The sequence below is a fragment of the Megascapheus bottae genome, chromosome 17 (genome assembly GCF_031878675.1).
Source record: "Megascapheus bottae isolate mThoBot1 chromosome 17, mThoBot2.hap1, whole genome shotgun sequence".
NCBI lineage: Eukaryota > Metazoa > Chordata > Mammalia > Rodentia > Geomyidae > Megascapheus > Megascapheus bottae.
The window spans coordinates 420,799-445,404 of NC_143525.1; the positions used below are offsets into that span (position 1 = coordinate 420,799).

Below are 24,606 nucleotides of genomic sequence, written 5' to 3' on the forward strand. Positions count from 1 at the left end.
AAATCCCGGGGCGGGCCCAGGGCCGAGGGGCGCGGGTGGGAGGTGCTCACGGCGCAGGCGCCAGAGGGCGGGGGCCGGGCCCGGCGCACGCGCAGCCTGTCTTCCCAGCAGCCCCCAGCACAAGATGGCGCCGCGGTAGTCTGTATCCCTTCCTGTCTGAGGGAACGTCAGGTTGGCTGTCCGCCTCCGTGTTCCAGGTAACTGGGAAACGTGGCCGGGGAACGCAGAGCTGCTGCCACGCCCCGCCGGCCCGAGCCCTCCGCTTTCCTAGCGGCTTTCGAAGGTCGGAGACCAGGAAGTGCGGCCGGGTCTCGGGAGCCCGGCAAGGGCGGCGTGCGCTCCGCGCCCCAGCCCCGGCGTCGTGGTCACTGGGTTTTCTTTGCAGCTCTGCGTCGCTCTCCGAGGAAGCCAAAGCTGAGTCCCGGCGGGCGCGATGGCCGCGGTGGTGGCCAAGCGGGAGGGACCTCCGTTCATCAGCGAGGCCGCGGTGCGGGGCAACGCCGCCGTCCTTGATTACTGCCGGACCTCCGTGTCAGCGCTGTCGGGAGCCACCGCCGGCATCCTCGGCCTCACCGGCCTCTACGGCTTCATCTTCTACCTGCTCGCCTCCATCCTGCTCTCCCTGCTCCTGATTCTCAAGGCGGGAAGGAGGTGGAACAAATATTTTAAATCACGGAGACCTCTCTTCACTGGAGGCCTTATCGGTGGCCTCTTCACCTACGTCCTGTTCTGGACATTCCTCTATGGCATGGTGCACGTCTACTGAAGTGAGGGCAGGGGAGACTTTAAAAAGGAAAAACAGATTGGGAAGACTGTTACCAGAAATTAACACCTTGTAGACTTCCTTAGTTTTTAAATTGAATCCGCTGCTTGTTCTGTAACGTTATAAATAAGTTATATCTGAAGACAGAGAGCCTGTAATATTCTTCAGATTAAATGAAGTGTGAGTTACTGGGTGGAGTGCTTTCCTGCCTTGATGCATAATGTGCAGTCGATACAGAATGGCTAACATTTGACTCCTGGAGATCAAGCATTGGGCCATAGCAGGGAATTCCCTTCTTACCTGTAAGTCCAGAGAGGGGCCGCTTAAGAGTTAATATCCTGAAAACTGAGTGTTCCTACATGCCAGGCCTTGTGCCTGGTACTCTTTACCCACATTATCTCAATTATAGCAATTACTATAGAGAGGTTCCTCTTAACTCTCTGTTGGTGAGGAACCTGAGGTTCTGGTGAAATACCTCTCCCAAAAGAGGCTAAGCCGGGATCCAAATGCAGGTCTCTTAACTTGCTCTTGCTGTACTGGCTAGTATACTTTTCCACATCCAAGCATTTCCTCCTAGTAACATCTACTTCCAGGCATAAATGGAGTTCTTCCCATCCCATTTTACCTAGTAACTGCTAGTTATCTTCCTGTAAGAAAAAATATAGCTCATGCATGTAACCCTGGGTAGACAAGTCTGTGAGGCTTTTATCTCCAGCTAATGAGCAAAAAAACAGAAGCAGACTTGTGGCTCAAGTGATATTGCACCAGCCTTCAGCCAAAAAAAAACTAAAACTAAAGGTTTGTTTCCAGTCCCTGAGTTCAAGCACCAGTATTGGCACCAAAAAAAAAAGAAGAAGAAAGTCAAGCTATGAGCCGGGCAAGGTGGCTCACGCCTGTAATCCTAGCTATTCAAGAGGCTGAGATCTCAGGATCAAAGTTCAAAGCCAGCCCAGGCACAAAAGGACCTGAGACTCTGATCTCCAAGTAATCACTGGAAAACAGGGAAATGGGGCTTGGTTCCAGGGTAGGGCAGTACCCTTGAACTGAAGAGCTCAGGAATAACACCCAAGCCCAGGGGTAGGGCTGAAGAGCTCAGGGACAGCACTTAGGCGGAGTTCAAGCCCCATGACCCACATAAAAAGAAAGAAATTCAAGCTATGATCTCAATTCAGAATATGTCTTGTAAAAATTAAGTCTTCAAAGATTGGCCTAACAGTTCCCTCTGCCTATAAATTCATGACATTTTCTTGTCAGGAGGGCTATCTTAAGTACATGCTTAGTTGAGAAATGCTTCATTCGAGCTAACTAATGAATGTGCTCATGGAATTTATAATCTGATTGAGATTACCTAGTTTCATAAATATTTCAATACTATGAAAAGAGTGGAAAAAAGCACCTAACCTAGCCCACATTGAGAATGGGGGTCATGGAAGTTACACCTGAGACTCAAAAGTTGTATGACAGCCAACTAAAGTGTAGGGAAGGAGCTACCTGCAGGAATGGGCATATAGGAAGGCTGTTAAACAGAAAGGAAGATGGCCTTTTGGGGGGGGGGGGAAGGAGGCTTGAACTGGCATAGGTGCTGTTTCTGTGCTCTTCAGCTCAAGGCTACGGGCCTACCCTTGAGCCACATCCCCACTTCCTGTTTTCTAGTGATTAACTGGAGATACGGGTCTCAGCTTTGTATGGCCTGGGCTGGCTTTGAACCTTGATCCTCAGATCTCAGCCTCCTGAATAGCTAGGATTACAGGCATGAGCCTCCGTGGCCGTGGCCTTAGCCCTGGCCCGGCTGAAGATGGCCTTTATGTGGAGAGTAAAGGCCGTGACCTGGATTATGGAGAGCCCTAGTAGGGAGTTGGTCTTATTCCAATGAGCCGTTCAGATGCCAGTAAGATTTAGATTTTAAAAAAAGATTGGGGCTGGGAGTTTGGCCTAGTGGTTATAGAGTGCTTGCCTAGCATGCCTGAAGACCCGGGTTCTATTCCTTGGTACCACATACATAGAAAAAAAAAGCCAGAAGTGGTGCTGAGGCACAAGTGGTAGAGCTCTAGAAGTGGTGCTGAGGCACAAGTGGTAGAGCTCTAGCCTTGAGAAACTCCAAGGACATTGCTCAGGCACTGAGCTCAAGCTCAGGACTGGCAAAAATAAATAAATATTAAAAAAAAAAAAAAAGATTGAAGGAGGAAGAGTGTGAATCCAAAGCTCCTTTTACAGTCTAGATAGCCTGTGTCCAGTAATATAGTCAAGACCCAAACATCCAGAATCTCATTTTAAGTTCTGAAACAACTTAAACTGAGGCCACAGCTTTGTCTCCTTGCCCACTACTGGGATCCTCATATTCATGGTTTGTATAACCCTGGCCTCATTCAGGCTGCCTTTTTTTGTAGGAAAGGAAAACTCATTTCTGTTAGCAGAGAAAAAAGTAAGCAGAGTTCATACTGGAAGTTGGGAAAAGGATAAAAGACCAGTGTGCTAATTTATTTAGCCACTCCCCTATTGTTAGACAGTAAGCTTGTTTGGAAATTTTCACATTTAGAAGGAAAAAAAAAGCCATATATATGTGTGTGTGTATTTTCACACGTCATTTTGAGAAAAATGTAATAACTCCTAAGGTATAAGATGACACAGATTTATTACACTTAAATAAAAATGACCAGCTTTATTAGTGCCTTCCTAGTCTTCTAAAGAGTTACAATACTTTTCTTTGAATCCCTTTGCAAGATAATGAAACAATATTGCTTATGGTTTCTTATGTCTTCCTCTTTTGGTCTTCTTTTACCTCCATGTATATGTCCTTAAAACAGAGTAACCATAAAGATAGGAAGGCAGAAATTTAGGTCAGGTTTAAAGTGGATGCTTTTTAGACCCAAATATGTCAGAAAATACATTATTTTGGGCACTTCCCAGAAAGTATCTGTCCTCTTACCCCTTGAACTAAGGACTGGCCAAAGGGGAAATAGCTGTGGTCTTTTGAAAAGAAGGCACTGATCCACTGAAGGAAGCTACATACTTGGGGGGCAGGGTGTTGTGAGGACAGCTACACCTGCACACTTGGGGGCGGGGGCCACAAGGTGCTTAGGACAGGGCACTCTTAGGGCTGGGTGGGTTGGAGCAAAGTGGAATCTCTTCAAGGAAAGTGACTGAGGAACTCTACAAGACATCATTCTTGGCTAGTGTGTACAGACATCTGGAGGAAGTCATGTTTCCCCTTTACAAGTGGCCCTCACTGAGAGGAAGGACATAACCAAGGCTAGTCGGTCCTGATGGCCCCAGCCCAGGCAGGGGTCTGGAAATAAGCACAGACAATTCATCTCATCCTGGAATATCAGACTAGAAAGGAGCTCTTGGGGTTGTTGATGTGTACCTCTGTGGTATGGTGCAGGCCTTGTTTCCAATTCCCAGCACTGCTAAAATAAATAAAAAGCTCTAGAAACACTGGTACTCTTCACATCTTAGGAGGAAAGTTTTTCCAAGTTAAAGACTTTTTTTTTTTGCCAGTCCTGGGGACTGAACTCAAGGCCTGAGCACTGTCCTTGGGCATTTCTCAAGGCTAGTGCTCTACTACTTGAGCCACAGCACCAGTTCCAGCTTTTCTATGTATGTGGTACCAAGGAATCGAACCTGGGTCCTTGTGTATTCGAGGCAAACACTCTACCACTAGGCCAAACTCCCAGCCCCCAAGTTTAGTTCCTGCTTCACCTCTCCCCATTTCCTGTGACTCCTCTTGGGTCCTTTCTCCAGATAGAGAGTTTTTGTTGCTTTTACTGCTTTTTACTTTGAAATCTTTGTTTAAGGTTCATTTTCTGCCTGTATCCCCAAAACTGAGGAGGCTGAGAGTGATGAAGAGTTAGAGGATGGGAGAGTGAAGCCTGTCTCAAAAACCTTCAACATCAACAGTTAGGTTAAAAATTAAAAAAAAAAAAAAAAAATCCCTATTAGTGAATCCCTTCCCCCTTATGCCAAGGTTGAAGGTCGGGAGCAGCGCATGCAGTTCTGTCCAAAAGCCACTATGGGATCCTTGGCTTTTCTGAGCCAAGAATCAGCCAGAGATGTCACCCAGGAAGCTTTCAGCCATGAATAGGTTGATTAAGGCTGTAAAGTTTGAGGTATCCTTACAATTGCAGAAAGAACTTGGTTAAAGAATGCATCACAAACCAGATACTGGTCACTAACTCCTGTAATCTTGGTTGCTAAAGACACTGAGATCTGAAGGATCACAACAAAAAAGCAGAGGTGGAAGTATAGTTCCAGTAGTAAAGTCCCAGTCCAGCAAGGCAAGACCTTGAGTTCAAATCCTGCCTCTCAAAACCTACTGAAGGCTGGACATGGTGGTTCACACATGTAATCACAGCATTCAGAGGCAGGAGAATCAAGTGTCAGACCAACTTGAGCTACGCAGTGAAACCCTGTCTCGAGAGGAGCATGGAAAGGGGAGTGTGGAGGAAAGGGAAAAAAGGAGGGAGAAACACCCACTTCATCCTTTTCTTCTTCCCAGGTTAAAGGATCTCTGTGCCTGCGTTCTTACTGAGAAATGCTAAATTGTCTTGATCAGCTGAGATTTCAACACCTGATTAAAATTGCCAAGCACCTTACAAAATTCAGGATGACAGCTTTAGTGTGTTCAACACTTGACACATGATAGGATTCCGTGAATATTTACTGACAATAGCTACAGTGAGACATTTTCATTCCCATATAAGTAAATAGTAAAATTGTTCCCGAGTTCTATGATCGCTGCCACATCATTTCAAAATCAGGTTAAAGGGAGCCAGACCAGTCTTTCAGCAGCCATAACTCTTGCTTGCCCCTCTCCTTTCCTCCCACACATAAAGTAACTCATTAGATTATAAAAAACCAATTGCTTTAGTGAAGAAGTGAAACCCTTAAGTGAATCACTCAGATTTTTCACTTTCCTTTTGGAAGGGCAAATTGGCTCAGGTCCCAGGCACCCCAAGGTGTGGGAGCTGCTTGCTCTAGAAGGGACTTGGAAGAGAGTAACTTCTACCAATACCCACCCACTTTGAGATGGGGCCTCACTATCTTGCCCAGGCAGAAAACTGAATCCAAGTGATCATCTCACCTCTGCCTCCATGTGCTGAAGTTACAAATGTGTATCTCCACACTCAGCCAGGTCCCTTCTAATGACAAGCTCCATAGGCTTGAAGGGAAAGAAGGCTTACCTCCCTCTACATGTGCAGTGGAAATTCCTTCCAAGGAGGAGAGGTTTCTAGGGAGCCACTCAAAAACAATGCCCAAGGCCAGGCATAGTGGCTCAATGCCTGTAATCCTACCTACTCAAGGAGGCTGAGATCTGAGGATCACGGTTCAAAGCCAGCCCCAGCACTAAAGAATGTGAGACTCTTATCTCCAATTAACCACCGGAAAACTGGAAGTGGTGCTGTGGCTCAAATGGTAGAGCTAGTGTTGAGCTGAAGAACTCAGGGACAGTGCCCAGGTCCAGAATTCAAGCATCACAATCAAAAAAAAAAATATATTATGTATTACCTAGTCAAGCCTGGCACAGGTGGCTCACGCGTATAACCTAGCTACTCAGGAGGTTGAGATCAGGTTCAAAGGCAGCCTGGGCAAAAAGGCCCATGAGATTCTTATCTCTAACCACCAAAAAGTGGAACTGTGGCCCAACTGTTAGAACACCAGCCTTTAGTGAAAAAGCTAAAGGAGGGATCCTCACTAAAGCTATTGAGTTTTATAACCTAGTATATTGCCTTTTATTTTTTTTTGCCAGTACTGGGGCTTGAACTGTCCTGGGGCTTTCTCAAGGCTAGAGCTCTACCACTTAAGCCACAGCACCATTTCCAGCTTTTTCTATGTATGTGGTACCAAGGAATGGAACCTGAGTCTTCGTGCATGCTAGGTAAGCACTCTTACCACTAGGCCAAACTACTAGGCCCTCTAGTATGTTACTTTAAAATATGGGAAGAAACAAGAGGGACAAGGGTCATGGCTGTTGAAGTTTAAGGGCCCAGAGTTCAAGCCCTATTACTGGCACACACAAAAAAATAATATTACCTAGTCAAAATATTTTAATTAAAATAAATTGAGCCTATTGCTGCTTTTATGATGGGCATAAGGAGAGCAATTCTCCTACTCTCAAGACAGCCTGCATAAGTCTAACCTAGAACACTCCTGATCAAGTTGGCCTCCTCGCATCCCTGTTACAACTTCCCACATAATGTGCTTGCAAATCACCTAGGATCTTGGGAAGAGGGCAGTTCTGCTTTGGTAGGAGAGGGGAAGGAGCCGAGACTGCATTGCTAACCAGCTTCCTGGATACACTGACACCGCTGGTCTGTGGACCCCATTTTGAGTTACAGGATTCTGGTAGCCTTCAAAGTCTGTGGGGTGGGGTGGGTCAGGAGGGACAGGAGTCTGAGAGTGAGGGCTCCCTATCAATTTTATGCCTGCTCAGGAATTTCACCCAGGCCTCTAAGAAGAGTGGGCTGGGGGTAGCTAATCAGAGACACTCAGCCCCACAAGCCGGCAAAAGCCAACCATACACACAAAAAGCATCTCTCACCTCAGCCTATCAATATTTCCAGAGTTAGCTAGAGCTGGGGATGGGCAGCAGAATGGAACAGAGGCCTCCTTGCCTCCCTTCTCTCAAGAAGCCTCTGCAGCTCATTTCTTCCCTTAAGCACCAATTGCTTCCTGATTAGCTCAGCCTTTTCTCTCCCAGTTATCTCTTTGACCACTTTTAAATTTGATCCCTGGGGGGCCAGGAGTTTGGCCTAGTGGTAGAGTGCTTGCCTAGCATGCACGAATACCCGGGTTCGATTCCTTGGTACCACATACATAGCAAAAAGCCAGAAGTGGTGCTGAGGCTCAAGTGGTAGAGCTTTAGCCTTGAGAAAGTCCAAGGACAGTGCTCAGGTCCTGAGCCCAAGCCCAGGACTGGCAAAATAAATAAATAAATAAATAAATAAATTTGATCCCTGGGTTACAGCCAAATATTCCCTGGGATCTTGTCCAAAGGATTTTTCTAAGCAAGCAGCATTCCCCACAGGGACTAAAACAAAGAACTTTTATTTAGAGACCAGAGGAGAGCTAAGTACCAGCTGGCTGTCATGTCTCTGTCATGTCTTCCTCTGTCTCTTCCAGAGGAAGTTACATGTGTGTCTATCTCCTCCCGGAGAACCAGGTTAGCTGCTCATTTAAGCATCTCTTAGCTCCCAGCAACAAGCATGCTTTTTAATGCACACTTTTCTGCATAGTTGAATGAGGTGCATTTCCAGTCAAGAAAAATTTAACCACTCTAGTATTTCCCAGGCCCCTGGCCTGCCCTTTCCCTGGGTCCCTGCCCCAGGGCCTCCTCTTCTGATTTAAGCCACTCTCTTCACCAAAAGACTCCCCTTTGCACAAGAAGAGGCTTAGAGTGGGACTCCAAAATGCAGGCCTGATGGCTTTTCCAGAAAGCCATCCCCAGGCACAAAGCCAATCCAGGCACAAAGATGCCTCCTTTCAGTTAAGAGCTGTGAGTTCTTCTGGCCCCATCATCTTCCAATCTACGCTGGGCCAGAAGTTTTGGCTACGTCTCCACTGTCTGCAGGATCTGCAGCTGCTTCGCATTCACCATGGCATCATCATCCTGGAGGCCAGACCTGTTGGTGAAAGGAAGGACACACAAAGGACAAGGAAGACTGACAGATAGGAGAGCACACAGCAGCTTCAGCCTCTCACTGGCAACCAATAGGTGCTCAGAGCATTTGGAAAGATGTGCACCCTACTGGGGCTTCTGGACGCCTCCCAGACACATGGAAATGCTCAGGCTGAGGCCTCCGGGCTACAACAGTAATTGTGGTGGCAGGCGGCCAGAGCCCAACCCATGAACAGAGAGCCAGCCTGGGCCAGGGCAGCCATCCCTCCCCCCCCCCCGACCCCCATAACCTACACTGTGCTCAGATGGATACCATCAGCGCAGAGAACATGGGACAGCCAGCGATGGCCAGTCTGGCCCTGCAGTTTCTATCCTCAACCTCCATTTTTCTTTCTTTCATCCTGTCCCATGTTGTTTCTCTGTCCTTCCGCTCTGGCCCAGATCCCAGCCAAAGGCTGCCAAACCCTGAGTCAGCAAGGACTGAAGGCTGAGAGCCCCAGCAATGCCGTCCCAGGCCAGGGAACTCCATGGGTTGTGGCTTACGGGAAGAAGGCACAGAGCCCAAGCCTGACTGCAGAGCAGGCATCTGTCTAGCCCCACACTGCAAGGAAAGAATAAAGGAGCTGGGCTCAGTAGCCCCCCGTGTAATGCATCCTAGTTAATAAGAAAGCTGAAATCTGAGAGCATGGTTCAAAGCCAACCTGGCTAGCCAAGTCCATGAGACCCTTATCTCCCATTAACCACCAAAAAGTCAAAAGTAAAGTTGTGGCTCAAATGGTAGAGTGCCAGCCTTAAGCAAAACAGCTAAGGGACAGTGCCCAGGTGCTGAGTTTAAACCCCAGGTTCAGCTCAGGGTGAGGGGGAAACAAGGCAGAGAACACACCAGGCAGCAGTGGAGTCTTATTTTTTAAAAATGGGAGGGGGGCAAGCTGAGCAGGAACTTAGGGAAGGACCCCGAGGAAAGGCAGCTCAAGAATATTGACAAAGGGGCCGAAGGGGAGCAGCCTGACGGGAGGTGGAGAATGGAGGGCTCGACCACGTAAGCACACCCCTTGGAGAACTAGATCTGAAGATAGGCTGCTCTGGTTCAAACACCAACTCTACCATTTATTAACTGTGGGGCTTGAGCAAGTTGTCTAACCCTAGTTTTGTGCTTTGCTTTCCTCATTAATTAGGGCCTATCTATGTCCTTACTTGGTTGCATAAACATGTTAGTATATATAACAGCTCAAGGTAGTTTGGGCTGGGAGAGGCTTGAGAGTCTGGGGAGTTAGGAACTGGATAATAAGATGCTTGATGCCTGCTTTGCAGGGGAGTTGGGGGTGGGGGAGTTCCAACCCCTGGGCTGCACCCTAGCAGCCCCCGTGTGGGAACTCCCATTCTCATTTTCCCAGAAGCTCCTCACCTGGCAGGCCCGAGGATCTGCGGGTCCAGACTGCCATTCTGCTTCCAGCTGCTGTTGCTGAGCTGCTCCTGGTGCAGATCCCTCTCTAAGGGCTCATCCTCCTGTAGCCCCCGCTTCATCTCTTCACCCTCAGGCTTGGCCTTGGATTCCAGAGACCTGTCCTCTCGGCCCCTGGGCAGGACAGGAGCTATCAACCTAACCCAGCCTTGAGGCTGCCGACATCTACCCTCCAATCTACAGGAAGGGCTCCAAGCTCACACTGCAGCCGGAGTTAATCTAGGCAAACCACGCAGGCCCCACTTCTGGCATCCACCATCAGAGGTTGTGGTGAGGCTGAGGTGCCTGGTCCAGGGTCTTATTCCTTCCCACCCCACCCCCATTTTTTTTGCCAGTCCTGGAGCTTGAACTCAGGGCCTAGGCACTGTCCCTGGACTTTTTTTCCTCAAGACTAGTGCTCTACCACTTTGCACTACAGCACCACTTCCTGTTTTTCTGGTGCTTAATTGGCAATAACAGTCTTGCAGACTTTGCTGCCCAGGTTGGCTTTCAACCGTGAACCTCAGATCTCAGCCTCCTGAGTAGCTAGGCCTAAGCCACTAGTTCCCAACTCAGGGTCTTACTCTGATCCTAGCACCTCTTGAAAGCTTTCCTCAAGGAGAAAGAGCCTTTCCCCTTTCTGTGCACCCCACCACATGGTACCCCCTCACTGTGATCTGCTCCTCTGTATGTGTACCCATGCACCGCACACACATGCACATGTGCATCCCATATGCGTTCATACATGTGCACATGGCAAAGCCTACTCAAGAGACCCTGGAAAGAGGTCCCAGAGGAAGAGGAGGAGGTGAAGGATTCATTTTTCCTCCACCCTACCCTTTAGCACCACCAAGTGCAAGAATTATGAAACAAACGTGCCGGGAGGCACTCTGCCAGCCTCCAGGCACCCGAGACCCATGAGGTCATTTGGAACATGATGGGACAGACATGATGGGAACATGATGGGGATAGAGCTTCCCCAACAAGTACTCACCTACCGCCATCAGACGATAATTTTGTATGACCTGCACACTATGTAGTGTCCTTGACAGAAAAAAATATTTCCCCACCTCTGGATCATCATTCATCTTGCAGATAGAGAAACTGAGGCCCAAAGAGGCCTGGGAGTAGAGCCTGCAAAGTGGGTCTTCTGCTAGGTGGCCTGAGGCAGCCTCTTCCCCCAGAAGCTCTGAGGCAGCATCCTGATCTATGGACGGCTACACCCAACATTCCACCTCCACACCCCAACCCCAGCACCAACCAGCTGAAGATAATAAGCTGGCACGGCAAGAAGGAAGAATAACTGACCTTACTTCTTCATATTTCTTGTCTCGGTAAAACTCTCCCTTTTTGATGATGTAGATGAGTACAAGATCACAGAAGAAAGCCCCCTGCAAAAAAAAAGTGGGGGGCCTGACTCAGATCCACAGCAACACACAAAATGAAGGGGAGTTATCAGAGCCCCATTTAATGCAATGGAAACTGGATCTAGAATGGTGCCCCATTGTCCATGGCTACAGGAAGATCTGTGGTAAACCCAAAGTTAGACTACAGTGCTGCCACCTGTTCCAGAAGTTGAGCACACACTACCTTGAGCAGCTCCAGTTCCTTTAACATCAAGCATCAGGCATATGTCCATTTTATACTGGGGCATTGTAAGGATAAAGACACTGCCTCTGCTACAAGAGGCAAGAGACTGTACTGTGATAGAGGGGTGTGGCCTATAATGGAGAGGAGAGGAGCGGGTAGAAGACAAGGACTTCCGAAGCCTGGGAAAGGAATTCTGGGGTGACTCTTGAGGGCAAAATCAGAGCAGTATGTGGTGCCTGAAAAGCTGCCACAGGGACTGTGCGGAAAGAGCAAGAGGCTTTTCCAGAAAAACCCATAGAAAGCATGTGTTTTCAAGGCATGTGTTCTAGTCCTTCATGGGGACTAGGAAAGATTCCTCTGGCCAAATGCTAGTGCCTCGTGCCTGTAATCCCAGTTACTCAAGAAGCTGACATGTGAGGATCACCATTTGAAGCTAGCCCAGGCAGCTAAGTCTGAGAGACTCTACTTGAGCTATGGCTTAAGTAGTAGAGCGTTAGCTTTAAGCACGAAAGCTCAGGGATAGCATCCAGCCATTGAGTTCAAGCCCCAGGACAAGCACACACATCAAAGAAAAGAGGGGCCAGGAGTGTGGCCTAGTGGTAGAGTGCTTGCCTAGCATGCCAAAGCCCTGGGTTTTATTCCTCAGTACCACATACCACAAAACTGGGGAAGCAGTACTGTGACTCACGTGGTAGAGCACTAAGCTTGAGAAAGCGCAGGGACAGTGCCCAGGCCCTGAGTTCAAGCCCTAGGACTGGCAAAAAATGGGGGGATTGGAAGGGAATGGAAAGGAAAGAAAAAAAGAGACTCCTCTGGTAATCAATATGAAACAGATTGGAGGATTAGGGATAGCCTGACCCTGAATTCAAGCCCTAGAACAATAACAACAAAAACATTCTTCAGGTTGTCAATGTGAAATAGATTGGAGGATTGGAGGAGGCCTGAACTTCACCATATAGACCTATAGTAGTGGCCAAGGAAAGAGAGAGGGCCTAGGCCTGAGGTAACCCTGCTGGACCCTATCCTCCTCCCTTCCTTTCTCCCCCTCCCTCTCCCCTTCAACACAAAGCCCTGACCAGCGTGCAGCTTGTGTGCAATGCCTGTCTGCTCCAGCAGATGGCACCCCCTCACCACATGGGTGGGAGTGTGGTCCCTGAAGGCCAGAGGAGGGAGGAAAGAGGAAGGAAGAGGCACACCGAGAAACTCAGTGGTCTGGCCATGGGTATAGCACGTTTTTCCCCAGATGCTATATAATTCATTCATTCCCTCTTCCTCCTTCATCCACCACACTGGACTCTGCACCTCACCTTTAGCTCACAGGTGTGGCCCTCAGATGCCCAGACTATACACAGTAGCTGCATTTGCACACATCTGGGATTCCCTAAGGATGACAGCAGTCCACATGGAACTTACTCTTGGTCCCCTCCTAAGAGCACTACCTCTCTGGCTCCTGTCCAGATCTTGGGGCATGACAGAATCCCCGCAATGGGCCTCTTGGGCTGTCCAGGTACAGCAGTGACAGAAGAGGTTTCAGAAAGCTTGAAAAGGAATTTGCTGGTGTGGATATGAGCTCCCACTGATGACTTTTAGAAGTATAAAGGGTATTACAGGTATTTGGAGAGAAACCTTTCCTGCTCTCCAACCACTATCTTTCCCTTCTGTGAGCCCCTCTGGGGCAGCTGGGGGCTTCTCTGAAGGAAAAACTGGAGAGCTACTTCCCTGCCTCTCATTCTTTTAGCAGCTGCCACTTTGGGGCATGGCAGCTGATATCCAGTACATAGACATCAGAAATGCCCTTTAACATCCCACAATGTGCAGGACATTCCCCCCAACCTCCCCCCAAACAATGGCTGAGCTGGGGGGCTGGTGGCTCACACCTGTAATCCTAGCTACTCAGGAGGCTCAGATCTGAGAACCAAGGTTTGAAGCCAGCCTGAGCAGCCAAGTCTGTGGGATTCTTATTTCCAGTTAATCACCAAAAAGCAGAAATGGAGGTGTGGCTCGAGTAGTAGAGTGCTAGTCTTAAGTGAAAAGACTAAGGAACAGTGCCAAAGCCCTGGATTCAAGGCCCAGTACTGGCTCTACAACTAATTAATGGCCCAAAATGTCCAAAGTGCCAAGATAGAAGAACACATATGTGCCCACCTCTTAGCTAAAGCAGAGATAAGAGACATTAGATCCTGGGTTTAGACTGACTGAGGATCCCAAAAGCCCCCAGTATACACTATGCCTAACACTGACCCACACACCCACCTCAAAGTATAGAGCTGCAGACAAGCGAATGCCTCTCTGCTTAGTAAGGAGAAGTCAACAGAGGTTGCCACCTGGGGCACTGGGAGAACATAACAACCCAGGAGGCCTCGTTACCCACTCGTGTGTGACCTTACCATCTCTGAGCATAGGGCAGATTTCTCCGGGCAGTTAGTCGCCCTCCCCATCCCTCACAGTAGAGAGCAGGAGGGTGGGGCAGATACTCACAGCACCCATAAGCGCCACTCCAGAGCCCACATTGATGATGGTGGGGATGATGTTGAACTTCCCTGCCTGAAACACAGAAACAACAGATTGAGAGCTAGGACGGGAGCAAGATCCCCTGACCTCTCCAGCCCCCTCCACCCTCTCAGCCTGCCCAGCCTGAGAAGAAGAAGGCAGCCCGCACACCTTGCCGTGAACTATCACGTCAAAGCGGATCCCATAGGCTTTCATCAGGTTGCGGAACTCCACCCCGGCAGCATCTTGGTAATACCTGGCAAACCTAGAGTGAGACAGGACCCAGGGAGGCTCAGTCTGCTTGCACTTCCCTCGGTGACAGCACAGAGTACTGCTTTGAGAGCTCCCAGGACCCTGATCCTCAACAGCCATAGAGGACATAGACCTATTGGGAATAGATGCATTTGGCTGGTGCTGTGGCTCACTCCTGAAATCCTGGATACTTGGGAAGCTGAGATCTGAGGATTGTGATTGAAGCCAGCCCAGGAAAGACAAATCTGAGGCTCTCTGATCTCCACTTAACCAACAAAAAGCCAGAAGTAGAAGTATGACTCAATGTGGCAAAGTGCCAGCCTTGAGCAGGAAAAGACGAGCAAGAGCACAAGTCCCAAAAAAGAGGAAGACGTCCATACCTTTAAAACCTCTGCATTCTCCAAGGGGCTAGGACTTGCCCATTATGCTCAGAACCATCCCCAGGCTGGTCCTCCAAAGACACCCCAATCCCTGGAGCCATTATTGAACAGGGCAGAGACAGTTCCCTGCGGACAGTGCTCACAGCTGCTGCCCAGGTTTCTCTGAGGCACCCTTGCCTTTCCTCAGCCATCTCTCTCTACACCTCCTGCCCTGACTCCCACCACAAGGCACAGGGGTCAACAGAGTCAGGATTAAAAGATAGCAATTACCTGAAGTTGTACCCTGCAGATACAGACTTCGTCTCTTTGTTGTCCAGACGGTTAAAATAATAGTGCGGGTGGCATTCGGAGGCAGCTTTGTCAAGGTCACAGTCCCATTCGATATGAATTCCTATCACACCACCCTTGAATCAAGAGACAAGGTAAGTGCCTAGAGTACGTCCTCAGACCAAGATGGACGCAAGGCACAGGCAGCTCTTCACAGGCTCAGTTCCAGCTCAGCATGCTGGAGCGCTGATTCACCCCAGTCCTCCTATGAGTACCCTTCATTGCTCAGAAGACCAGGGAGCCACATGCCCATGTTTTATGGACAGTGACTTTGCACATGAACCAGGATGTACTCATGGGCCTTTTCTTTTTGTTCATCATGAGGCCTGAATTCACAGCCTGGGTGCTGTCTCTGAGGTGTTTTTTTTTTTTTTTTTTGGCTTGGGTTGGGTTTGCCAGTCCTGGGGCTTGAACTCAGGACCTGAGCACTGTCCTTGGGCCTTTTTTCTCAAGGCTTGTGGTCTGCCACTTGAGCCCCAGCACCACTTCCAGCTTTTTCTGTATGTGCTACTGAGGAATCTATCACTAGGCCAAACTCCCAGCCCCCCTGAGCTCTTTTGTTCAAGACTAGTGCTCAACCACTTTGAACCACAGAGCCACTTCCAGCTTCCTGATGGTTCACTGGAGTTAAGAGTTTCATAGACTTTCCTGCCTTGGCTGGCTTTGACCACAATCCTCAGAACTCAGTCTCCTGAGTAGCTAGGATTACAGGTGTGAGCCATTGGCACTGGTTTTCATGGGACTCTTCTCTGGCTCTTTTCTACTAATAACATGAATCCTGAGGAACAGATGCCAAATCTGCCCTGTGCTGAGTGCCTGGCACAGCCTGGCTATGTGTCATAGCTAATTCTAACAGAGTTCCTGTGGGCAGGTGACTTTACAATGCTGCTTCCCACTAGTCTCACCAACCCCTCCCACACACACATTGCAGAGCCTGGGCCCCCAGAGAGGGCTCCCTTAGCACATGCTACTCACCTTCAGAGCCATGTCCTGGAAGCTGGTTCCTGCCCAGTGGAGCACAGACCCCAGGTGGAAGATGGGGCAGTAGTGAGTCTTGGGACCAAAGCGGCAGGATTTCAGGAAATGTTTGTTGTCTGTGTCTAGTACATTGGCTCTAGGTAAAAGTCAGGAAATAAGAGGGAGACTCTGGGACCAGAAGTTTGGCTTAGTGGTAGAGTGCTTGCCTAGCATGCACGAAGACCTGGTACCACATACATAGATAAAAGCTGGAAATGGTGCTGTGGCTCAAGTGGTAGAGCTCTAGCCTTGAGAAAGTCCAAGGACAGTGCTCAGGCCCTGAGTTAAAAACCCCAGGACTGGCAAAAAAAAAAAAGAGTGAGACTCTGTTCTTGGGCACAACTGAACTGTCAGTGGGCTCCTTGCTTGACCTGACCACTCTCCTCAGCTTCACTCTGAGGCTCATTCACATAGAGATGTCACATGCACATTCCCAGCAAACATGCACAGCCCCAAGGAAGGCAAGCCAAGAGTCTCAAGCCCCACCTACTTGGAGAAGTTAAACTTGGGGAAACGAATGAAGTTCTTTATGAAAATGGTGAAGTCCTCAGCCTCTTTCAAGAGTGGCTCTCTGAAAACCAGACCAGGAAAGCTTGAGAAAAGGTGAATTATCCACATAAGCACTTTTTGCCAGTCCTGGAGCTTGAACTTGGAACTGGCCATTGTCCCTGAGCTTTCTCAAAGCTAGAGCTCTACCATTTGAGCCTCAGCACCACTTCTGGCTTTTTCTGTGTATATGTTGCTGTGGAATCAAACCCAGTGCATGCTAGGCAAGCACTCTAACATTAGGCTACACTCCCAGCCCACTTTTTTTTTTCAACTAGGGCTTGAAAAAGCTTCTGGATCTTTGCTTTTTCAATCAAGGCTGGTACTCAACTACTTGAGACATGCCTCCACTTCTGGTTATGTGGACATAAGAGTCTCATAGAGGGAGCCAGGAGAGTGGCCTAGTGCTTGCCTAGCAAGCATGAAGTCCTGAGTTCCATTCCTTGGTATCACATATACAGAAAAAGCCGGAAGTGGTGCTGTGGTTCAAGTGGTAGAGTGCTAGTCTTGAAAAAGTTCAAGGACAGTGCCCAGGCCCTGAGTTCAAGCACCAACACTGGCAAAAAAAAAAAAAGAGCCTCATAGAGCACTGGGAATGTGGCTTAGTGGTAGAGTGCTGACATGCATTTAGCCCTGGGTTTCATTCCTCAGGATCACATACACAGAAAAAGCCAGAAATGGTGCTGTGGCTCAAGTGGAAGATCACTAACCTTGAGCAAAAGAAGCTCAGCGGCAGTACCCAAGCCCTTAGCTAAAGCCCCAGGATGGGGAAGAAGAAGAAGAAGGTGGGATGTAGGGGGAGAGGGAGGAGAAGGAGGAGGAGGAGGAGCAGGAGGAGGAGGAAAAGGAGGAGGAGGAGGAAGAAAAGGAGGAGGAGGAGTCAGTCCTCATCTCTCTGACATTTCTGCCCAGGCTAGATTTGAACCACAATCCCCAGATCTCAGCTTCCTGAGCAAGTAACAAGGATGACAAGTGTGAGCCACTTGTGTCTGGTCAGGAGCACACCACCTCTGTCCTGCCAGGCCCAAGGACTATTCCCTGCTCTCCTGGAGCCTTTCCTCTTTTTATGGTCCTCAGGCCCCTCTGGTTTGTCCTGGTGTCCCCTCAGAATGAGGCTCCTGGAATGGGTACACTACTGTGAAGGTTCTCAGGGGCCCTGACCCACTCACGTTGGGTTGGACTGCGACTCCACTGGGCACCAGGCAAAGATCTCACAGGTACCCCTGGTAGAGTTCCCAACCCTCAGACAGCGACCGGTCTTCACTCCTGCAGGGTGGGACAGGAACAATGCCAGGAGCCTTCAGGGCCCAGGTCCCCTTGGTTCCCGTCATCCCTGCCCATTCCTCACCATGTCCAGCTATAACAGGTGTCCCAGCATGACAATCGTTGTCCTGAAAACAAATGCCATCAGGAATATCTTCATGCTGTCAAGAAAGAAAGGTGCCTGCCTGAGGACCCTCGGCTCAGGCCTGGACCCCATCCAGGAGCTAAAATTGGGGTTCTCCCCTGCCTGAGGACACACAACCTTTGAGAACTTGCTTCTCTGTCAAACAATGCAGACACATGCAGCCACCCAAGACCCCTGAAGCAGACTGAAGCCCCCACTCCCGGCCGCAGCTGGCAGCCCTCCAGCCCATCCCTTCCTCACCCCTGGGTCAAATCAAACCTCTGCACAGAGGCCCTGCCGCTGGTTGGCAGTCATGATCAGGTTGGTGACCACAAAGAAGACGTTCTCCCCCTGAAGAAGGAGAGAAGGGCTGAGGCACCTCTGCCTCTCCTCTTGGGAATTCTCCTAGCCAGGCTCCCAGGGGGAGTGGGACCTCTGCATGGGTGCTTGGTTCAAGGGGACCACAAAACTGGGGGACCCTCACCTAGCTGCCTGCTGACCTGCAGAGTCTAAGTGGAAACCTTTTCACAAGTCCCTTCCAGGTGCACCATCCCAGTGAATTCCCATTCTGAACTTCACCTGGGACAAGCCAAGATCTTGGAAAAGTAGTGACTGGCTCGTCCTGGTCCCGGCCCAGGACGACTGTGAGGTGTGTGAGGAGCCATTCCCAAGGACACTGGCAGGTAAGGAAGGACATGTCTGTATCAAACTACCTAACATGATGACCTGGAAGTTCTCTGGGCCTCTTGATCTCAGTAGACCCAGAATTCCCTGGGAACAGAACAGTCTCCTTAGGCACAGAAATGAAGACAGGGCTTGGAAAGGAAGAAGGATTTGGACATCCTGAGCTGCAGGAGATCATGGATGGAAGTCCCCCAGCCCCTTAGTGACCCTTGGGTACCCAAGTAGTTTCCCGTATATCCACCCCAAGCCATACCCACCAGTGGAGCCCAGCAACTAGGATGGAAGAATCGCCTCACCTGGGGTGGAATAACATAGTCAGCAACATCCCAGAGCCGCTCTCCAAGCTCTGAGGTGTTGGTGTAGGCCACACCCTTGACTTTGGTGACAACCGCACTCTGCAGGGAGGTTTCGGTGTCTTGGTAGCTCTTCTTCACCAGGAACACCCATCTGGGAGAAGGAAATCAGCAAAAGGGCGTCATCCATATGCCTGCCCAGGCCAGAGTGGGAGTCAGTAACTGCTTGGTAGACCTCTATCCTTGAGAAAGCCCAAGGACAGTGCTTAGGCCCTGAGCTCAAGCCCGGGACTGGTGCAAATAAATAAATAAATAAATAAATAGATAGATATAAATAAATAAGTTCACAGACTTCCCTGCCCAAGCAAGCTTTGAAACATAGTCCTCAGATCTCAGCCTCCTGAGTAGCTAGGATTACAGGCATGAGCCACCAATGTCTGGATCTTAATAATATTTTTTTTAAAGCAAGGAAAGCCAGGTGCCGATGGCTCACACCTGTAATCCTAGCTACTCAGGAAGCTGAGATGTGAGTATCATGGTTCAAAGCCAGCCTGGGCATGGAAGTTCGTGAGTCTTTTATGTCCAATTAACCACCAGAAAACTGGAGGTAGAGCTGTGGTTCAAGGGGTAGGATGGTAGCCTTGAGCTGAAGAGCTCACGGTCAACGCCCAGGCCCGGAGTTCAAATCCAACAACTGATCAACAAAAAGTGGGGGGGGGGGCAAGGAAATAGAGAAATTAGAATCTTCATACATTTCTAATGAGAATGTAAACTGGTATGAACACTGGGGAAAGTTTTTTTTTGTTTTGCTTTTTGTTTTTTGCCAGTCCTGGGCTTGAGTTCAGGGCCTGAGCACTGTCCTTGGACTTTCTCAAGGCTAGAGCTCTACCACTTGAGCCTCAGCACCACTTCTGGCTTTTTTCTATGTATGGGGTACTGAGGAATCGAACCCGGGTCTTCGTGAATGCTAGGCAAGCACTCTACCACTAGGCCAAACTCCTGGCCCCTGAGAAAAGTTTTAAATTTCCTCCAAGGGTTAAAAACAGAGTTACTAGATAACCCAGCAATTCCATTTTAAGTATGATGTATCCAAGATAACTGACAACATATACACATTCTTGTACAAGAAGGTTACTAGCAACACTATTCACGATGGCTGAAATTATCCAAAATAAACAAGACTCGGAGAAGCTATATATTATACAGTCTATTTCTATAAAATTTCCAAAACAGATAGATCCATAAATGATAGAGAATAGGGAGTCGGAATGGGAGAGAATTTCAACCAACTGATAAGAGAGACTGATTCATTTTGGAGGGGATGGAAACATGCTGGAATTAGCTAGTAGTGATAACAGTGTAACACTACAGATGTCCTAAAAGGTACTCAAGGATATAATGATTAAATGATTAACATTTTAATGGCTAAAATGGCAAATTATATGCTATGTGTATTTCATCTCAATTAAGAAATAATAAAAAGTTCTTTTGCTTCAAAAGATGTCAATGACATGAAAAACAAAAACTCAGAAATAATTCCAGATTAAAGGCGACTAAGAGATATAACAGCTAAATGCAAGACATGATTTCAGATTTCCTTTGCCACATAGTAACTAGGGCAATGTACAAAGATCTATGGGTTGGATTGTTTAATTGCTTGATTCTAATTATTATTATTATTAATCATGGACTTGAACTTGTGGCCTGGACACTGTCCCTGAGCTCTTTTGCCCAAGGCTAGTGCTCTATTACTTAGAGTCACAGTGCTACTTTCAGTTTTCTAGTGGTTAATTGAAGATGAGTCTCACAAACTTTTCTGCCCAGGCTGGCTTTGGTCCCTGATCCTCAGATCTCAGCCTCTCCAGTAGCTAGGATTATAGGCGTGAGCCATCAGCACCTGGCTTTGATGCTAATTTTAATCTTAATGCTAACCTCTATTCTTCATTTTCTGTGGGCTAGTACTGGGACTCTCAAGGTTTGAGATTGTTTTATTTTTTTTTTCTTGAGTGCATATGTGTGTGTGCTGGTACTGGATCATGAACTTGGCCTCATGCTCTCGCTTGGCTTTTTCACTCAAGACTGGTACTCTACCACTTGAACCATACCTCCATATGCAGCTTTTTGCTAGTTAATTGAAGATAAGAATGTCTTAGACTTTTCTGGCCAAGCTGGCTTTTAACTCAGATCTCAGCCTCTTGAGTAGAAGGTATGAGCCACCAGCCCTAGCTTGATCTCTACTTCGTATTTCAGAAGATAAGAGAAGTCCTGCTTTCCCCAGCACATGGTCATCTCAAGTAAAGAGGCACACATCAGAACCCAGCCGTGCTGGCATTCTGACCAAGGACTTCCAGCTTTCACCTTAGGAAGTACATTTCTATTACTTCAGTGTGTATGAGGAGGAATTTCTTGTTCTCAAGAGAATGCATACAAAGCATTTGGAAATTAAGAGATGTCTTGCCTACAACTACTCTTGCAGCAGTCAAGAGAAGCTGATGCATGTGATTATGCACAAAGGGCATTATGTGATTATGCTAAAAGGGCATTCAATGGTGTGTGTGTGTGTGTGTGTGTGTGTGTTGGGCCTAGAACTTGGTGTTCCTGAGCTTTTAGACTCAAGGCTGGCACTCTACCACTTGAACCACTGCTCCATTTCTGGCTTTTTGCTGGTTAACTGGAGATAAAGGTCTCAGAGACCGTCCTGTCCAGGTTGGTTTCGAACTGTGATCCTCATGGGGCTGGGAGTCTAGCCTAGTGGTAGAGTGCTTGCCTAGCATGCACGAAGCCCTGGCTTCAATTCCCGGTTCCACATACATAGAAAAAGCCAGAAGTGGTGCTATAGCTCACATGGCAGAGTAGTAGCCTTGAGCAAAATAAAGTCCAAGGACGGTGCCCAGGCCCTGAGTTCAAGCCCCAGGACTGGCAAAAAAACAAAACAAATGAACAAACTGCGATCCTCATAGCTCAGATTCCTGAGTAGCTGGAATTACAGGCATAAGCCCTGCTTTTAATAATTCTTTTTGTACAAGATGAAGACTCAAACTCAGCATCTGACACTTTCTTCATTCACTGCTGGCTCTCTACCACCTGAGCCATGCCTTGAACCCCAATTATTAATTTTTTTTTACTAATTTTTTTGTCAGTCCTGGAGTTTCAGCTCAGGGCCTGGGCACTATCCTTATACATTTTTTGCTGATGGCTACCACTCTACCACTTGAGCCACAGTGCCACTTCTGGCTTTTTCTGTGTATGTGGTACCCAGGAATCGAACCTGGGTCTTTATGCTAGGTGAGCACTCTAACACTAGGCCACATTCCCGCCTCCCCTCCCCCCCAATTTTTTCTTTACTATTTGTTTAACTTTTTCTAAGTCTAAAATGATGACACAACATAAATTATGTGCGTATGTGTGTGCATGTACATGCCAGGAGTAGGGCTTAAACCCAGGGCTTTGTGCTCTTGCTGGCTGGCTTCCATTTTCTTTTGGTTAAATAGATTGAAGATTTCCATGGATTTGTCTAATCAGGTTGGTTCTGAACCTCAGTCCGCAGACCACATCCTTCTACAACTAGGATTCTAGGCATGCACTACCAGCATTGGTTCAAAAGATACATGTGAGATGAACAGCAGGTCACACATTAGGCCAGTGAGAAGCACAGCAGAAGAGCTCATACATAGCTCAGGAGCTTTCAGGTGGTATTGATACTAGGATAGTCCTGGTTAACCCCTCTTGGGGAAACTGGGGAAATTGAGGTCAAGACAGAAGAAGTCTCCTCTCTGCCTGAGAAGCAGGGAGTGTGGGATGCCAGCACTTTCCAGGGAGTTAGTGAAGGTACTTAGTACAGCAGTGCAATTAACCAGCTAGAACAAGTGTTCACCTCCTCCCATCTGGGGCAACTCCAGGGGGCGTGGGCCTTGGGCTGTCCTAGCTCATACCCTGAGAGAGTTACAACGTTTTAGCCAGTCATTTCAGAAGAAACATGCTGAGCCAGGCCCAGACAAAAATATTATGGAAGTTATTATTCCTTATTCACCCATTCATTTCACATCTGTTCCCTGATAAGTGATTAGGCCCTATCCACATGGCAAATGATTCTCTGAATTAGCTTGTAATTACACTGTGGGAATGCTAGGGAGGAAAGCAGGGAGAGTTCTGTGAGAATCCTGGTCTCCAAGATGAATGGCAGCTAATCAAGAAAAAAGAAAAGCAAGTCTGCTAAGGAACAGCAATATAAAAAGCCCCGAGGTGGAGACGGCCAGGTGTTTTGAGAGTGATGAGTAGAAGTTGCTGAGTGTTCAGCCTCTGAGAGGAAGCAAGGCTAGGTCAGGGCTGCCCTCCCAGGAAGAGATGCAAGACACCATTCACTAAATGAATAAAAGAAAATGCGTTCCAGATGGGCACTGGTGACTCATGTAATCCTAGCTACTCGAGAGGCTGAGATCTGAGGACTTCAGTTTGAAGCCAGCCTAGGCAGGAATGTCCATGAGACTCTGATCATCAATTAACCAGAGGTAAAAAACCTGGAAGTGGAGCTATAGCTCAGGTGGTAGAGCACCAGTCTAAAACAAGCAAAACAGTCAAGGGAGAGCGCAAGGCCCTAAGTTCAAGCCCCAGTACCTTCACACACAGGCACACACATGCATGCAGGCCTGCTCCCAGGGCAGAGGTTCTCTCCAAGGCCTGGCTGGGCAACCTCAAGGAAGCACAGAGGCTGGTGGCATGGGGACCTGCTAGGCAGAGGGGATCAGGGGAAGTGGCCAGTGGGGCGGGGGTCTGCTCCAGGCCTCTGGACAGAGGCAGTCACAGGGGCCCCCACAGGTCTGGCCAGCTGACGGGAAGGAGGGCTGGGAAATGCCAGGCTGATGAGTTATCCTCACCCAGAGTAAGCCACTGACTCTCCGTGATTATAAATAACTTGCCAGGCCAGGCCGCCTGGGCCAGCAGGGCAGGCAGGGGGTGGGGGGAGCAGCAGGCAGGGGGCGGAGGGGGGGCAGCAGGCAGGGGGGGGGGGCAGCAGGCAGGGGGCGGGGGGGGGCAGCAGGCAGGGGGCGGGGGGGGCAGCAGGCAGGGGCGGAGGGGGGGCAGCAGGCAGGGGGCGGAGGGGGGGCAGCAGGCAGGGGGCGGAGGGGGGGCAACGGGGCAGCTGCAGCTAAGCTCTCGGCCTTCCTGCCCTGGACCTCGACCCCGACGCCCCGGGCCTGTGGAGACTGCCCATGGCGAGCCTCAGAAACGAAGGAGCCCCTGCCCACATCTCACAGGGGCCGAGAGGGCTCCCGGGCCCCCTCCTTACACCCACAGGCTCACGGAGGACTCGCGCGCGGATTGGAGGAGGGGACCCTGCCCGCCCCCGCCGCCCGGCTCCCCAGACTCACAGGACCAGGTAGAGCAGGATGGACAGCTGCAGCAGTCTGTAGAGCAGCCCCACTTTCTTGTTCTTGGCCACTACGTACTTTTCCGTCTTGTAGTCCAACAGCGACAGGCAGAGCCTCTTCCAGGCCCGCTGCCCCATGCCGCCGCTCACCCGGCCTGCTGGGCGCCCCGCCGCCCGCACGGGTGCCGCATGGAGCCGCCGCCCCGGCCGGACGGGCTCGGGCCACCGGGCTCGGGCCACCGGGCGGGCGCGCGGGCTCCGGGCCGGGCGGGGCGCTGCTTCCGAGCGTGGGGACGCAGCTGCTGCCGCCTCCGCCTCCTCCGCGGTGACACGGTGACACGGTGACACTGGCTCAGATCGCAGCCTCAGAGGTCAGGCCACTAGCACCCAGCTTGACGAATACTCAAAAATCATTTTATTGGGTTTTTGTCACCTGGGCACTGTCCCTGGGCC

At 49.3% G+C, this 24,606-nt stretch overlaps 2 protein-coding genes across 3 annotated transcripts; one reads left to right on the forward strand and one right to left on the reverse strand.

The window, feature by feature from the left end:
• The first annotated feature begins 89 nt into the window (after positions 1-89).
• Emc6 (ER membrane protein complex subunit 6) lies at positions 90-951 on the forward strand. The gene is made up of 2 exons (XM_090349327.1): positions 90-197; positions 386-951. The coding sequence occupies exon 2, from the start codon at positions 434-436 to the stop codon at positions 764-766; it is 333 nt and encodes a 110-aa protein (XP_090205453.1). The 5' UTR covers positions 90-197; positions 386-433; the 3' UTR covers positions 767-951.
• Positions 952-5,181: 4,230 nt separating this feature from the next.
• P2rx5 (purinergic receptor P2X 5) lies at positions 5,182-24,291 on the reverse strand. 2 transcript variants are annotated; one of them, XM_090349334.1, is made up of 13 exons: positions 24,155-24,291; positions 18,789-18,939; positions 18,088-18,159; positions 17,770-17,845; positions 17,591-17,687; positions 16,366-16,446; positions 15,834-15,972; positions 14,802-14,935; positions 14,071-14,164; positions 13,888-13,953; positions 11,128-11,210; positions 9,784-9,954; positions 5,182-8,382 (listed from the first exon to the last, which is right to left on the reverse strand). In XM_090349334.1, the coding sequence occupies exons 1-13, from the start codon at positions 24,289-24,291 to the stop codon at positions 8,310-8,312; spliced, it is 1,374 nt and encodes a 457-aa protein (XP_090205460.1). In that variant the 3' UTR covers positions 5,182-8,309. The 2 variants fall into 2 exon arrangements, with proteins under 2 accessions (XP_090205460.1, XP_090205461.1); XM_090349335.1 differs by lacking the exon at positions 16,366-16,446.
• Between the last annotated feature and the right edge of the window lie 315 nt (positions 24,292-24,606).